A 16628-nucleotide genomic window follows, 5' to 3' on the forward strand; every position below is an offset into this window, starting at 1 on the left:
ACATTTTATCTTCATAGTAAAGAAAATTTTTGTCTGTAATATAAAATTATACATAAAAAAAAAAAAATGATTGATTTGCAAAAATTTATTTTAAAAAAAACATTTAAATTTTATAGAAATATTAATAAAAACTTAGCTCTCTTTTACATAAATTTGTTGTTTCACAACTTTAATGATGATTTAATATTAGTTTTAATTAAAACATATAATAATATATTAAATAAATACAAAAAAAAAAAAGTTGATTTTTACGATGAATATTTTATGATTTTTAATTATGTAATTTTTTCTTATTTCAATTTTTTTTCTTCTGAATTAGACTTGAATAATTCTCTTCTTTTTGATATTTTCCATGATTTTAACATAAAATGTTTAAAAAATGGCAAAAAAAAAAAAAAAAAATTTCCAGTAAACCTATATTATAATAAAAAGAAACCTAAAAATGAAAATCGTATTATAAATTATAGTATTTCGTATGAAAAAAATGTAAATAATTTAATAGAAAGAGAAAATCATCAAAAGTTAAGAAAAGAAGACAAATATATTAATGGTGTACTAAAAAAAAATAACTATTATAATGAAAATTATTGTCCTTACAGGAATACATGCCTTAAATATAGTGATTATCATGAAAATAGCATTTATGATTATAGGAATATTCTTCAACATAGACAAAATAATGATTATAATAAAAATACAAGTGATCGTGATGAATCCACTTATTATATAAATAGAGAAATGGAGACGTTTTCTCTAAAAGAAAAACTATTAGAAAAAAATATTTTTCATTTATCAGAAGAAATATATCTAAAAAAAAAAAATTTAATTAAAGAATTGAAAAATTTATATGCTCATGTATACTATTGGAAATACTTAATTGAATTACAAGTGAAATGTAACAGGAAGAGTGATATAGATGAAAAAAATATTTACATAGATATTTACAAAAATATTTACAATTTATTTAAGCGCATGAATGAAAAAAATTGTGAAAATTTAGAGATACTTAATGAAAAAAAAGAAGAATTGTCAATTACTCATAATAATGAAATGGAGAACATTATAAATGAAAATAAAATAAATAAGAAAAATGGGGACTATCAACAAAAAATTAACAACATGGTTTATAAGCACATAGCCGAAAAAAAAGCTTTAGATAGACATATTGAGCATGAATTAAATATAATGCAACAGATAAACTTAAAAGAATATAAAGAGAATATATTTTATATTTTTAATATTATTGGTAACAATGAAAATATTTTATCATTACCCCCTTTGCCTATAGAAGAAAAAGAAAAAGAAAAGAAACTTATCAGAAGCCAAACTAATGAAATAGAAAATACAAGAGAGTTCTTTGAAAATGATAAAGATTATAAATGTATAATAAAATCCTTTAATTTTTCTTATCTATATAAATTAATTAAGAGTAGAATAAATATTTACAATTATTTGAATTTTCAAGTTAAGAACTCCCTATATGATGTATTAAATATTTCTATAATATTTAGTTTAGGAGAACCTTTTAATATATTTGAACAAGGTAATAAAAATAATATTGAATTTAAAAAAAAATTTTTAAAAACATTAAGCAATACTTATAACATTTATTATGTTTATAATTATGAAAATAAAATTTATGAAAAAGGAAGTTCTTCAATTAACATGAAAAATGATAAAAATAATTTAAGTAAAAGAAATTGCTCTAAAGATAAACTAGATATTTTCAATAATGATAAAAAAAAAAACATTAATATAAAAAAAAAAGATATACAAATTATAATAAAAGAGGAAGAACAAAACAATACTACTTATCCAAAATACCAAGATTCAAAATATTTTGATGAAAAAGGAAACTTTAAAAATAGAAACTTAAAAGAAGAAAAAAACTTTTTTAACATGAGCTATTGTAGTACTTATAAGTTTTTAAAAGAAAACTCTGTTAGATTTTTAAAAAAGAAAATTTTAAATACTAAATATACAAACATAAATACAAGCAAATTGTGTATAAAAGATAAAAAATTAAATGCTCTTATTATATATATTAATGAGGATTTTAATTATCATAAAGAAAATGTTTACAAAAATCTATTAAATATTAGTATAACGAAGACAGATTTTATTTTTCCTAATTTAAAAGAACAGTTAAATATTTTCAATGACTTTAAAAACATTACCTCATATAATTATTTACTTAATATGAAAAATAAAAACAAAATAAAAAATTTTGATGAAAATAAATTTTTTAGAATTAATGAAAATTGTTCTTATTTCAGCCTTGGGAATATTATCATAACAAGACATATGAATCTAAATATAGCAATGAATGAAATATCAAACAAAAAGAAAAACAAAATAAATATGAATGAAAAAAATGGAAATAAAAAAAATATAGATAATTCTAAATATAAAATTAAAACTGAAAATAACTTTAATTTAAGTAGAATTAATAATAACATACCACAAATTCCTATTTCTGAAAAATTTAGAAAAAATGACAATAATAGTATGGAAAATAAGGTATTTAATTCAAATATAAATTATGAAAATAAATGTGAATTTTATAAAAAATTTTTAAAAAAAAAAAAAAAAAAAAATATACACATAGACATTATTTTTCATGTAATAATACCAAAAAACATAAATAGAAAAAGTTTTAAAATAATTCTCTTTTCTTTATTTAAAATTCTAGATTTATGCAAAATGTATAATATTTACTCATTAAATTTTTCTCTTCCATATGTACATAATATTGTTTATAAAAGTAAAAGGCCTGCTATTTACTCTTTTATATATTCTTTCATTTTTTCAGTTTTAGAATATATAAAAAAAAGTTCAGAGTCATCCAGCAATAGTATAAAGATATTTCATTTTATTTTTCCTCATTTAAAATTTTACGAAAACAAATATTACACAAAAAACAAATATAATGATAATAAAAAATCTAATAATCTTACTAGTTATAATTTTTCTAACACAAGCAATTTAAAAGTTGAAAAAAATAATCTTGATAATATTATAGAATATAAGATGAATGAAAAAAAAAAAAGTTACAAAAAAATATCTAATGTAACAACTTTTATTGATAAAATAATAGTTAGTTTAAAAGAAAGATATATTTTAATTGAAAGTATATGATGCTAAACTAATAGGAAATTATAAAAACATTAATAATAGAAATAAAACTAATTATGATTATTGACAACATTAAAAAAATTAAATGACATTAGTGATAAAAAAAAAAAAAAAAATAAAGAAGATAATAATTGTAATAAAATAAATAAATGATAATATTAATAATGATGAAATTTATCTAAAAGATATATATAAAAAAATAAATTGAAATATATATTTTTTTTTCATATTTTTTTTTTTTTTTTTTTTTATTTTCAAATAAATGTTTATACATAGTATAAAAAAATTATTATAAATGTTAATTCAAATATTAATAATTTTTGTAAAACAATAATAAAGGTAACATTTCTAACCTCTATTATATATTTATATCTAAATCAATATGAGTCTTAGTAGCATTTTTCGTATGACCACCTATAAAAACATCATTATTTATTTCTAAATGAATTAAATCATCTGTATCATATTTTTTCATATTTAATAAATTTATTAACATTTCTTTTTTTAATTTTTCGATTAATTTATTATCATTTATATGTATCTTTTCTTCATCTTTATATATATCTTTAAATAAAGAATAATAATTGAATCTATCATATATTAATTTATTAACCTTCAGAATATATTTTAGTGCTCTAAAATTTTTACAAATACTAAAAACATATTCATTTTCATTATCATTATCAAACAATTTATAAATATTATTAATTATACTTTCTAATTTTTCAGGATCATACGAATCAATATCTTTTCTGAATTCTCCTATAATGCGAAAACGCTTACTGATATTTTTGCTTGAGAGTGAAATATTTGGATAATTTTTTTTGTTTGAAATATTTTCAGAGTCATTTGCACTTTTATCTACTTTACCTCTACAAATATTAGTACTGTTTAAATTTTCTATATCAGGTTTTAAAGTAGAATTTATTTTTTTTTTAATATCTGAATTATATAAATTTACTAAATCATATTCTGTATATTTTTTATCTATTTTCACTTTATGTTTGTTTATCATTTTCTCATCAGTATAAATATCATTTTGATTAATTTTATATTCTTTATTATTCTTATGTTTTGTTACATTTATGAAATCGTTTTTAGTGATTTTTCTATTTTCATTAGATTCATATTGATCATTAATTTCATTTTTTTCTAAGGAGTAATCTTTTACATTATTTTCTTTAAATATTTTGAGAAAAAAAGAAATTAATGTATTTATTGAATTATGAGGATTTTCACTTTTATATTTAACTTTATCATCTTTATTTTTATAATCAATATTATTTTCATTTAAAGAAATGTGAGAATTAAAGACACTTTCACAATTAATGTTGCAAATATTATTGCTATTATTATTATTATTATTACTACATATTAAAAAGGAAGAATTTGTTTTTTTTTCTTTATGAGAAAATTCAGTATTATTATAATTATCTTTATTTTCAATTAATTTATCAAAGTTTTGAATATTACATTGAAAAAATTCATAGTATTTTTTTAAATTTTCATTTATATCTATATCTCCTAAATAATTTAAAAAATAAATACTTTCAAAATAATTTTTAAAAATATTATCGTATTTTAAATAATAATCTTTACCATATTTTTTTATATATCTTAAAACAAAATCAGATAAGGAAAAGAGAGCATCCTTAAAGCAAATTCTAATTTTAAAAATTTTATCAAAAGTCAATTTTGTTAATTTTTCATCTTCTAAAGGATTAATTATATCTAATGTACAAAATATATCATCAAATAATTCATTTAAATAAAGATTACTGTTAAAGAAAGAAAAATTCTTTTTATTAAAAAAATTAAGTTTTGAAAAATCATATTCTTTAGAATTATTTAAAAAAAGAACCATATTTGATTTATCCTTGAATAAAGAAAAATGAGATATAAATTTAAGTACAACTTCTCCAATATATAAAAAACTATTTTTTTTATAAAAAACAAATTCATTTTCATTTAAGAATTTAGTTAGCATTAATAAAACATTGAAAGAACTAATTCCCCCTTTAGATGCATCATTTAAATCATTTTGTGATAAAAAAATTTTTAGAAACATAATTAAATACTTTATTAATGAATTATTTTTTATGTAATTTTGTGTTTTTATTGTACTCGTCAATGCACTTATTTGATTAAAAGAAATATCAATTGATAATTGAACTTCTCTGAAATAACATTTAACTATAGGGACACGAGCATGCAATATTTTTTTAATATCAGTATTTGTAAATAGTTTATCCTTACTCATTTTATTGTATAATACGTGAATATTATTTTTATTAGATTTACATTCGTTATATATACAAATATCTATATCTGAATTATATATATCTAAATCTGTATTGCAAGAACCAAACACTATCATGTAAAATGTAGGAAAAACCTTCTTAAGAAATTGTTTTATTCTTTTTAATATTTGTTTTCTTATTAATATTTCAATAGAAGTTGGTTTCATTAAATGGATTAAGTAGACTATTTCTCTACCAATATTATTGAATACTTTTATTAAGGAATTACTTATAAATTGACTTTTAATAGTATTTACAATATTTTTTTCGTCATATGTATTACTATCATTCATTTTTTCTGATATGCTACAAAAATAAGTGTCTTTTTTTATTTCATTTATTACACTATCATAATTACTATTTTTATATAAATATAATTTCCTTAATTCTTCTATATAAGTACTTAAAACATTCTTATCTTCTTCACCCATCCATCTGCTTCTTTCATATCTAAAATCAGAAAAAGAATTAAATCCCTTTTTTTTTTTTGAATAATGTTTAAATATACCATTATCATTTAATCGTTTAACTTTTTTATAAGAATTATTTTGAATCTTATTATATTCATGTTTACTTTTTGAGTTTAATAAATTACTCATAATTATATCTTTCTTTTCTTTTGAGTATATATCTCTCTTTTCTTTTAAATATATATCTTTCTTTTCTTTTGAATATGTATCTTTCTTTGTCTTTTTTTTAGTTTTCTTTTTTTTTCTATTAAATAAGCTATTACTTCTTTTTTCATTAATATGTTCTTCATTATTATAAAATAAATGTTCACTAAAGGAATTATATAAGTTCCTCTGTATACCAGCTATTTTTTTTATTTCCTTATTTCCTTTTTTTTTTTCTAATATTTCTACTATTTTATTTCTTTTAGTCATTTTATTATTTTTTGTTAATCTTTTATTTTAATAAAAAAAATAGGTATTATTAAATTCTTCACTATTAGTAACTTTATGATTTTTTTTTTCTTTTTTTTTAAATTTTTAATTTTGTAGCCTTGTGTAAGTTAATATACATTTAAAATGGACTAATTTTAATGCTCAAATAATTAACACAAAAAAATTTCTTTTTTATTTTTTCTTTTTACTTTTTTCTTTTTTTTTTTTTAGTTGTAAATTTATTTTCTACCTTAACACCATTTTTAAATGTTAACTTTCGTATATTTATGTAAGGTATTTTTTATATAGTTTATACAAAATAAAATTTTAATTACAACCTTTAAAAAAATTATTTTATCTTAATATCTTATTTTTACTTAAAGTAGTTAAAATTTACATAAAATTATAACTTTTTTTTTTTTTTTTTTTTTTTATTTAAAAATTTTTAAGTATATTTAAAAAAAAAAAAAAAGAATTCATATATACTAAATTATTATTTATTAAATTGTGAATATAAGAAGTAATAAGAATAACAAAAAAAAAAAAAAAAAAATTAAGAATAAAAGTAAAAATATAAAAAAATAACAAAAAAAAAAAAAAAATATTCATATAACAAAACTACGATAAAAAAATGTCAATATGCTTTCATTGTCCAATAAAATGAAATCATAAATAATTTTTATCTTCTTATGATTCTTTAAATTTATCTACATAAATATATATGCAAAAAAAGGAAAAAAGAAAAAGGAAAAAGGAAAAAAGAAAAAAGAAAAAAGAAAAAAGAAAAAAGAAAAAAGAAAAAAGAAAAAAGAAAGAAGAAAAAAGAAAAAAGAAATAAACAAAATAAAATAAAATAGAAAAAAAAAAAAAGAAAAAACATAGAATAATAGTAAAGATGGTATTATTTTTTTTTTTTTTTGTATTTTTAAAATTATTTTATTTTTCATAAAATTATGAAATAAATGAAAAAAAAAAACACAATATAATTTTTTCATTCAGGAATTCAATTTATATATAGTAAATCTCATTGGATGACGATAATTTATGCTTAATAAAAGGCTCTGAAAATATTTATATAAATATATGGCATACAAAAAGGCAAATTTTTTTTTTATTATTAAATTATCTTAATGGTAAATTAATATTAATGCAAATTTATAAAAATATATCGTAATTTAATTCTTTCTTTTTCTTTTTCTTTTCCTTTTTTTTTTTCATTTAAATATTTTGAGAAGATTTTAAAATAAATGAAGCATTAAAGATCTATACATAGGAAGAATAATATTTTTTTATTTCTTATGATACACAAGCATTTCTTCCTTATTAATATAATTTAAGGGATTATTTTTGTATATTAATTTCCTTATATATATTTAATAAATGGTTATATTTCATATGCATCATTTCAATAATACCCTTAAGTGCTTCAGATGATTTTAAATCACCAAAAACTAATGAAAAATAATATTCTTTACAATTTGGATATTCATTAAAAGTCCAATTTTTTGAAATATAATTTTGATTCTTCCATTTTAAGAAGCATTCCATTAATTCTTTTGCACATTCATCCACTTGAGGATCATTAATAGTTATCCAATCACTATTTATTTTTGTTAAATTTTCGAAATTTGTTAATGAAAATAAATGACTATTTTCTACATTTTCACTAAATTTATCTTTTTGCTTTTCAAAAGATTCATGTTCTATTTTTCCTAATAATGCATCATCATCTTTATCCTTTTCACCTTCCTTTTTTTTTTTCTCTTCATCTATTTTGCCTTCTTTATTTCTCATATATTTATTTTTTTCATAAAAAACTGTTGTGTTTTTAGTATTTTCGCATTCTTTATTTTTTGATATTAAAACATTTTTATTACTTTTGTGAATGTTCTTTATATTATCTTTTTGTTCAACTATATTTTCTTCATTTTTTAATTTTTTTATCGTGCCACTACTTTTTAAGAATGAATAAAAAATATTTTCCCCACCATCAATAGTTTTCTTAACTTCTTCAATATATTTTTTGTGGAACACGTTATTTTTCTTTCCCTGTAAATTTTTTTTAACACTTATATTTTTATGATTTTTATTAGTTTCACTAGTTTCACCTCTTTTCTTAGTACTATTTGAACTAATCTTAAAATTTTCAAAATTCTTTTTATCTATCTTTTTATTTAGTTCTTCATGATTTTCTTTCATATAATTAAGCTTCTTCAAAATATATTTAGAATAATTTTTTTCGTAATTTTTTATTATTGAAATAAATTTTAAATCAGAAAAATTAATTAAAGGACGAATTTCAATATTCGTTAATTTGTATAACCACAAAAAAAAAACCTTTATTTCATTTAATAACTGTTTATATAATGAAATATTCTTAATTTTTTTTTCTTTTTTTTTTTTTTTCCTTTTTTTCTTTTTAAGAAGAAAATTCATGTTCATTTTTTGTACATAAATTTCTCTGCTTTTTATTTTTTTAATCCTTCGTAAGAAATATTTCAATCCTTTAATCAATCTACTTTTTAGTTTACTAACATAGTTGTAATAATAGACTAAATGCTCATCCGTCGATTTTGTTCTTGTTCCTATAATGTAATTATTTTTTGCTTTTGTTTGTATATTAGATTTAAGAGATGTATCTTTTACATTATTGAAAGAATTTCTTTTCGTCCTATTTGAAGTATTTATATTTCTATTTTCAATATCATTATCTTTTTTTATATAAATTTTCAGTTCATCTCCTTCTAAAACATATGTAGTGCAGTATTTAATTGGAATATCATCATATTTCAATTTGATTAACTTCTTTATACATTTACTGAACTTTTTAATTATTTTATCTTTTGTTGATTGAAATTTAGCTTCATCATCCCTTATTTCTTTTAACTTTTTTTTTCTTTCTTCCGCATTATCTATCAATATCTTTTTGTTACTTTTATCAAACATAAGCATTTTTTCCTTTTCTGATTCGTAAATGCATTTTTTTTGTTTTTCAGTTGTATAAGTTTTATTATTTTCTCTTGTTTTATTTTTAACATTTATTAATGTATCATTACTTCTCTCCTCCCCTACTTCGTGAATTTTCTCTGTGAAATTTTTATTGGAGGATTTTTCTATTTCTTCTTTTCTTATATTATTATCTTCCTGTTTCTTAGCTTTTTTTAACTTCTTCATTTTAAGTCGATTTAAATACATTATTTTACTTTCATGAAAGCGTTTAATATGAGAACCTAATTTTTCACTCAAATTATAATCGCAACAATAGTAAGACTTTGGTATTTTTTTTTTAATTAGAAAGCATAATTTAATAATAATTCTTTTAATAAATTTATAAATTTTTGTTTTTTCATTTATATATTTAGATGCTGTAATAAATCGATCTTCCTCCTCAGCAATAATTAGACTCCTTGCTTGTCTTTTTAAGAATTTTAACTCATTCTTTTTTTCCTTTTCTTTTTTTTCTTCTTCTAAATCTTTTTCTTTTTTTTTTTCCTTGTTTATTTCTTCTATATGATTAAAATCATCTAATTTAGTAAAATCAAATAATTCTCTTTGCATTTTATCTTTGCATATATTAAAATTTAATATTTCATATATAGCCATAGCTAAAGTAGAAGATTTATATTTTAAAAAAATATTATCTATATTTGCAATTCTTAGCAAAATTTCTCCTTCTGTAGAATTATAATCATTTCTCACTTTTAGGAAATTTATATTTTCATTAGCTTTCAGTAGACTATCAAGCAAACTGTAAGAAGTTGGTATTGATAAATCATAATTTAATTTTTTTAAAATACATATTTCTACTTCTAAAGCGAAATTCTTATTTACACTATGAGAAGAAAAAGTAGTATCTAAATATTGTGTAGCTGAATAATAATCAGGAGAGGCATCTTTAATTAGCTCATTATTTAATGAATAAACTTTTCTCAATCCTTCCAAGTGACTTTTGCAATATGTTTTAGCTATTAAATCAATAGATATCAATCTGTAATTATAATATTTTTGTGATATAAATAAGCAAATAATAGCTATAAAATGATAAATTAAATCACAAGACTCCTTTAATTCTTGATATAGTATCTTATACTTATTTTTTAATTGTTCTTTATATATGAAATCGTTATATATTTCAGGATAAAATTCTTTTAATAATTGGACCATGACATCAGAAAACTGCTTTTCTTCTGTAACAATATCATTAATTATACTATCAATAATTTCTTCTTTTGAATTAAATCTACTTATATACAAATCAAATATTAGGTTAGTAAAATGCAAAACACATGTTTCGCTAGTTGTCTTTAAGTTAGCAAATGTTCTTGATAAACAAAGTTTTATTTTTTGCCTCAAATGATAAAAATTTTCATCATTATATCTATCTAAATAATTTCCAATAAAATGATTATCTGCTTGCTCGGCACACTGTAAAAAAGATGATTTTGCATATGTATTATATAAGGAATAATCTACACATTTTTTTGTTTTTATTCCTCTATTTATTAAAATACTGCTATGTCTTTCCATAACTGCTACTTCTAAATCAATATTGTTTTCTAAAGCAGTCTTATTGTTATCACTCCCTATGTTATCTTTAATTGGCTTTTCCTCTTCATTATTATTATTATTATCTAAACTTATATCACAATTATTTTTTAATATATTATCTATACTTTCTAACGGTAAATCCTCATTTAATATATAATCTAAATTTTTTTTCTTTTTTTTCTTTTTTTTTCTATTTTTTTGTATTAATTCTTTTGATTCTTTTTCATATAATAAAGATGAATTGTCCATCATTCTATTATTCATTAAATTTTCATTTAATATATTTTCCTCATTTATCTCTGAAGATATGGCAATGTTGTTGTTTTCTCCATTTCTTAAAAATGCACTTTTATTTTCTGATTTACTTTTTATGGATAATTCCATTTCTAAGCTTTTTTCCTCGAAAATATCAGATAAGTAATAATTATTTTGTTTATTATTTTTAAAATAATATATACTATTCAGATTATCTTCAAAATCTGATTCATCAATTAAATTGTTCTCAAAATATGATTCCCCATTCATGTTATTCTTATAATAACATACACAATTCACGTTACTATCATTATATTTATCAATAGAATCATTTTCATTATTATGAATTTCAGTTACATTATATTCATCATTATATTTATAAATTTTTTCTTTTTTATTCTCATTTAATGAACTAGAGAATTTGTTTAAGGAATTTCCTTTATATAAATCTACATTAATACATTCAGAACATTTTGAATTATTTTCTTTTTTCAATTCATTATTATGAATAAAATGTTCATTTGTTTCATAATAATTATATTTATTACTATAAAATATATTTTTTTTTTTTTTCAAATATTTCATAAACAACGGAAAATTAAAAGATATTTTTTTCTTCCTCTTTTTATTATACTTATTTTTTAAAATGAGTTTTATACAAGGTTTAAAATTTGTGTGGCTTTTATGTTTCTTTACTATATAAAATCCAAATGAATTTATTACAACATCATTATCATTTTTATTTAACAATGAAAATTTCATTCCATTTTTTAATTCTTTCTCTTTAATGTATATTTTATTTTTTTCTATAGATAAAAGATTATAAAATTTATCAATAATTTTACTTTTATCAAAATAATTAAAATAGACATTAATATTATTATCAGTAGTATTATTAGTGTAACTTTCATTGTAAATAGAATTGTTATACACACTTATATTACTATTATTATTTTCATCAAGAATATTAAAATAGGAATTATTATTGCACTCACCATTTAATTCTCTTTTAAAATTATTGCTATTTATATTTAAATATTCCTTTGTATTATTTCTGTAAGTATCGTCAATAATTTTATTAACTCTTTTTATATTACGTTTCCCAACGAAATTACACTTCTTTTTATATCCATTTCTTTGAATTTTTATTCTTTCACTTTTTTCTTCATTTTTTGAATTAATAAATAATTTTCCCTTTTTCTCTTTATCTTCTTTTTCTCCTACTTTCTCAATAATATGCTTATTATATTCTTTATCAAATGAATTTATCAATACATTTTTCTTTATAATACATGAGTAGATATCTTTATTTGAATTATTATTCTTATTTTCACAATAATCTAAGCTTTTATTTATTTCTCTATGGAATGTATCTTTTTTTAAAGAATTTATTTTATTGTATTTATTTTTCTCAAAAATAAGTTCATTAATTTTATTACTTGTACTTTCATTTAATGCGCTCAAATAATAAGTGCTAAAATTGCGTTTTCTATTTTTATATATATTTTCAATTTTCTCAATAGTCGTATCTTGTTTTAATTTCAGATTTTTATCATTTAAAGACTTTTTGAATTCAAGCTTGTTATTTTTTATTAAAACATCAAATATTCCTTCTGTATTATTTATTATTTGTTTTTTTTCAAGAATTTTTTTTTGTTTAGCTGTATTATTTTTTTTTATTTTAACATTTAATTTTCTTTCTTTAAAATGACATATATATTTTAATATTATTTTTTGAATATTATACAATTTATATGATTCATTAATTTTATTTTGTAAAAATGGATTATATATATGTAGTTTTCTTTTATTTCCTCTTACATTTTTTATTAAATAATAACACGAATCATTTTTTGAACATAACTTGACTCTAAATTGTTTTACAATAAACTTGTCTCTTTTTTTTAAATAATATAAATATTTATATTTTTTTCCAATATAATTTTTACTATTCTTATTTATAGTTATAATTATTTTATTAATTTTATTTTTACAAATTAAAAAATTAATTTCACATGGGATTTTTTTATTCACATATCTATAACAATTTGTAATTTTATTAAAAATAATTTCTATAATTAAAAAATCATAAAAATATAACTTACTGTATTTTCTGATGTAGAGTTTTTCCTTTATTACATCTTTATTAATAATATTTTGAATTTCTTTTTTGAAATCTTCATTTTTGAAAAGAATTCTAGATTCAAAAGCATGCTTTACTAATTTAAAATCATTTTCATAATTTTGAATTCTTTTTAAATTTATTAAATTATACTTTTTTTTTATGTTTATTACATTATTTGTTAGTTTCTTGTTTTTCATTATTATAATAAAAGAAAAACAATTGTATTTCTTTTTAATTAAAATATTCTTCTTTTTTAATTCTGTTACTATTATATATACAATATTCAATAACAAAGTATTTATTATATACTTTTTAAATTTCTTGCATTTTAATTTATTGTAGTACTTTTTAGAATTTTCAATGTTTTCAATATTTTTTTTTAATATAGTTGCAAAAAACTTTAATAATTTTATTTTACTTAATCTTATTTCTTTTATTTTTTTAATTTCAAAAATTTTATTATTATAATTTATAGTAAGTGGATCATAAGTAAAGAACTTTACTTTTTTTTTTAGTATTTTGCTTTTAACAACTTCATAATTTTTATTTTTTCTATCTTTTATCTTAGAACATCTTTTTTCAATTGCTATTTTTATAAATTTATAAATATTTCGTATATTAAATATTTTTCTTAATTTAAAGTTTAAACGTTTTAAAAATAATGTATCTTTTTTTGTGTATTCATAATCTGAGCAAAAACTATTTTCCTGTGTTTGATAGATTTTAGATAAATATGTGAACATATTTGATAATGTTTCAGGATATTTTTTAATAAAATTTATCTTGTTATATTTATATATCTCTAAACTGACACTTTCATCATTATTTCTTTTCTTACTAATTAATATTATATAAGATTTACTAACTTTATTTTCTTCAAAAAAAAAATTTTTTTTTACAGTATCATCTAAAAATATAGCAAGATTTTTATACAAAATAATATTATAGGTAATTTTTTTTTTTCTTAGAATATTTTTTTCTTTATTAATTTTTTCACTTTTATTAATTTTATTAGTATTTCTTATTTTTCTAATGAATTTTTTATTGTATTTTTTTCTTTTCATATATTTTTCTTTTATCGTATTTTGAAAATTTTCTGCATCTTTTTTTTTTAAGGCTTCATTCTTGTTTTTGTATTCAAAAAGATAGTTTTTTTTTTTCTTATTTTTTAATACAGAGGTTTTTATCATATTCAAATTAATAATAATATAATTATATTTACTATAAAAATTAACTAAATCCTTATAGTTTCTTACTTTTTTAATTATTTCATTATTATTAAATATTTTATCAAGAAAGTATTCCATATGTTTTAAATCTTTATTGCATGTTGCATATGTTTTATTACTTTTTTTAATTTTTTCATTAAATAAAAATTTAGAAATAAAATTATTTTTTTTATGTTCAAAATTATTATTTAAATTTTTTAAAATTTTATTATTTTTATCCTTAAAACTCATATTTTTTAATTTAATCTTTGTAACTTCGTTTCTATAAGTAATAACCATTTAGTGTCTTTATATTTTTTTAGATATGTCTTAAAATTGCATAATTAAAAGTTATTTAATAAAATTTTATTATATTTCTTTTTTTTTTTTCGAAATTTAATTAATTTATTAATATATATAATGTAAAAGTATGAACTTGTATAATTATAAATGATACATTTTTATATTTAATGCCTCATTTTTTTATTTTAGTGTATATTATTCTTATTAATTAAAATGAATATATATCATGTTCTTAATAAATGAATTATATATAAACATATATTAACTAAATGATAAAAGATATAAATATATATCTCAATGTTTTCTATACTAAAATAAAAACAAAGTTTTTTTTTTATTAATAATACATTTAATTTATTTATAAAATAAATAAAAAAACGTTATGAATATTTAAAAAAAACAAAAATTCTTTATCTTTACTAAATGGATATCTAAAATAGTAGAAATTATTTCGGATATAGTGATTTAAAAAAATAAGAAAAAAAGGTGTTCACAAAAATTTTCCTAATGAAAAAACTATAAAATGGCATATCTGAATTTACGTAGTTTTTTTTATAATTTTATATAGAAGAGAAAAAAATTTTTTTTTCAATAATCTAACTTTTTTTAGAAGTTTTCATCTTATTTTTTTCTCTGAATTTAAATATAAAGCTTTTTTTCCTTTTTATTTATTAATAAATCTATTTGTTAATGAAAATAGTAAAATAATAATTTTTAATATATTTAAATTCATTTCAAAATATTTATCCTATTATCCAAAAAAATTAAGACATGGAATATTTTTGTATATTACTGCACATTAAAAAAATATTATTATACATTGTTAAAAAAATTAAATAAGAAAAAAATGTGCATTCATTTTTATGTTTTTATAGAAAAGTATAACTCATTTATTATCTAAAGACACCTATTAAAATATTGATTTATTTTTTTTTTTAAATATAAAATACGATGTTTAAGTATAATTTCAATAAGTAAAAAAAAATATCTCTTGAAAACGCTTAAGAAGAATCACAAAATATTCATAACAAAATTTCAGAATGTTTTTTTTTTTAATTTTTTGGAAAAGGAAGAATGGGCAATTTAAAAATGATAAGTATTCATAATGAGAAAAACAGAACTAATAAATATAAAAAAATTTAGATAAAATAATTGAAAAAAAAATATGTTAAAAAGAAATAAGAAAAAATATGATGGGAAAACTTTTAAGCATAAGTCGTATATAATTTTTTTAAAAAAAAGAACAAATTTAAATATGTAATTTTAAATACGTTTTTTTTTTTTTTTTGAAATTAATAGCAAGCCACTTTTTACTCATATTTAAATATATTTATATACTTTTTTTTAACCAAATACTTTTTAATAATTTAATTAGTTGTATATAATATATTTTTTATGAAATTTTTACTTCATATAATTAACAAAAATACAAAAAAGTTTCTATATAAATGTTAATGAAAATGAATTCGAAAAATAATTAAAATATCTTAAATATCTTGATTCTTAAAAACTCCAAAAATTTATTTTTTTCTTAATTAAAAATAAAAACTAAATGAGTTCAGCAAAAATCTAATACATATTTAAAATAAAATTGCTATTTTTTCCTGTCTAATTCTTTTAATATATTTAATAAAAAAAATTAAAGTAATAATTTTAAATCTTATTGAATTGTTAGAAAGATAAGGAATATTTTTTTTTATTTTATTTTAAAAAAAATTTACATTAATTATATTTTTGTACCATTCTTATAAAAATTCTCATATAATTTTATGACCATTTATTATTATTTTTATTATAATTTTTTCTTAGACATTATATAAAGATATGATATATTATTTAATACTATTTTTATAAAAACTATTTGGAATCA

At 17.5% G+C, this 16628-nt stretch overlaps 3 protein-coding genes across 3 annotated transcripts; 1 reads left to right on the forward strand and 2 right to left on the reverse strand.

The window, feature by feature from the left end:
* Positions 1-66: 66 nt before the first annotated feature.
* PRELSG_1442900 (conserved Plasmodium protein, unknown function) lies at positions 67-3138 on the forward strand (the record flags this gene model as incomplete). Its single annotated transcript, XM_028679508.1, has 1 exon — positions 67-3138. One exon carries the CDS (start codon positions 67-69, stop codon positions 3136-3138), a length of 3072 nt encoding a protein of 1023 aa, XP_028535215.1.
* Positions 3139-3493: 355 nt separating this feature from the next.
* Positions 3494-6319, reverse strand: PRELSG_1443000 (conserved Plasmodium protein, unknown function; the record flags this gene model as incomplete). The annotated part of the gene is made up of 1 exon (XM_028679509.1): positions 3494-6319. The coding sequence occupies one exon, from the start codon at positions 6317-6319 to the stop codon at positions 3494-3496; it is 2826 nt and encodes a 941-aa protein (XP_028535216.1).
* Positions 6320-7660: 1341 nt separating this feature from the next.
* Positions 7661-14755, reverse strand: CYC2 (cyclin, putative; the record flags this gene model as incomplete). Its single annotated transcript, XM_028679510.1, has 1 exon — positions 7661-14755. The coding sequence occupies one exon, from the start codon at positions 14753-14755 to the stop codon at positions 7661-7663; it is 7095 nt and encodes a 2364-aa protein (XP_028535217.1).
* Between the last annotated feature and the right edge of the window lie 1873 nt (positions 14756-16628).

This window comes from Plasmodium relictum (genome assembly GCF_900005765.1).
Source record: "Plasmodium relictum strain SGS1 genome assembly, chromosome: 14".
Lineage (NCBI taxonomy): Eukaryota > Apicomplexa > Aconoidasida > Haemosporida > Plasmodiidae > Plasmodium > Plasmodium relictum.